The sequence below is a fragment of the Egretta garzetta genome, unplaced genomic scaffold (assembly GCF_000687185.1).
Source record: "Egretta garzetta isolate BGI_Z169 unplaced genomic scaffold, ASM68718v1 scaffold920, whole genome shotgun sequence".
NCBI classification, from domain to species: domain Eukaryota; kingdom Metazoa; phylum Chordata; class Aves; order Pelecaniformes; family Ardeidae; genus Egretta; species Egretta garzetta.
In genome coordinates this window covers 5,504-6,206 of record NW_009258323.1, presented here as the reverse complement: position 1 = coordinate 6,206, position 703 = coordinate 5,504, and the positions used below count along the sequence as shown (strand labels likewise).

At 72.3% G+C, this 703-nt stretch overlaps 1 protein-coding gene across 1 annotated transcript in view; it reads right to left on the bottom strand.

The window, feature by feature from the left end:
- The window catches only part of LOC104126835 (collagen alpha-1(II) chain), a gene marked incomplete at its 5' end in the record, with an annotated part of 11,758 nt that extends 11,105 nt beyond the window's left edge, over positions 1 to 653 (bottom strand). The window contains 4 exon segments of the mRNA XM_035894939.1: positions 57 to 155; positions 246 to 299; positions 425 to 469; positions 600 to 653. Of these exon segments, the coding sequence (XP_035750832.1) occupies positions 57 to 155; positions 246 to 299; positions 425 to 469; positions 600 to 653 (252 nt within the window).
- Between the last annotated feature and the right edge of the window lie 50 nt (positions 654 to 703).

The following is a 703-nucleotide window of genomic DNA, read 5'->3' as shown; positions in this document are numbered from 1 at the left end:
GGAGCGGAGGGGCAAAGCCCCGCGGGGGGGGGGGACCAGCAAGTGACAGTACTTACGGGGGCACCGGCAGGGCCAGGAGAGCCGGGGGTGCCAGATTCACCACGGGGACCCTGGGCACCCTCGGGTCCTCGTGCACCAGTGGGACCAGCTTCACCCTGGAGGGAGGAAAGATGGGGTGAGGGGTGGGGGGGCAGCCGGTGCCGTGCCTCAGTTTCCCCTGCTGGGAGCTGCCCCTTCCCCCTTACCTTTGAGCCAGGGGCACCGGGGAAGCCGGGGGCTCCGGCTGGGCCGACAGGTCCCTGGGGGTGAGAAGAGTGTGAGGGTCTGCCCAGGCTTTGGGGGGTCTCGGGGGACCCTGCTGTCCCCCACGGGGTGACATGGGGTCCGGCAGCCCAGGAAGGGGCCAAGCAGCCCTTTTACTTACAGGGGGTCCAGCCGGGCCGGGGAGACCATCGTTGCCACGAGCACCCTGGGGGAAAACAGCAGTGGGAGTCATGGGGGGCACCACAGAGGGATGAGGGACCCCGTCCCCCCGGCAGCCCCCTGTCACCGGGGTGCCACCAGGGCGCCACCGGGGACGCAGGCGGCGTCACACTCACCGCAGCGCCGGAGGGGCCAGGACGTCCTCGCTCTCCAGGCAGCCCGCGGGGACCCTGGGGGGGACACGGCAGCGGGGTGGGCTCCGTGGGGCCCAGCCGGACGC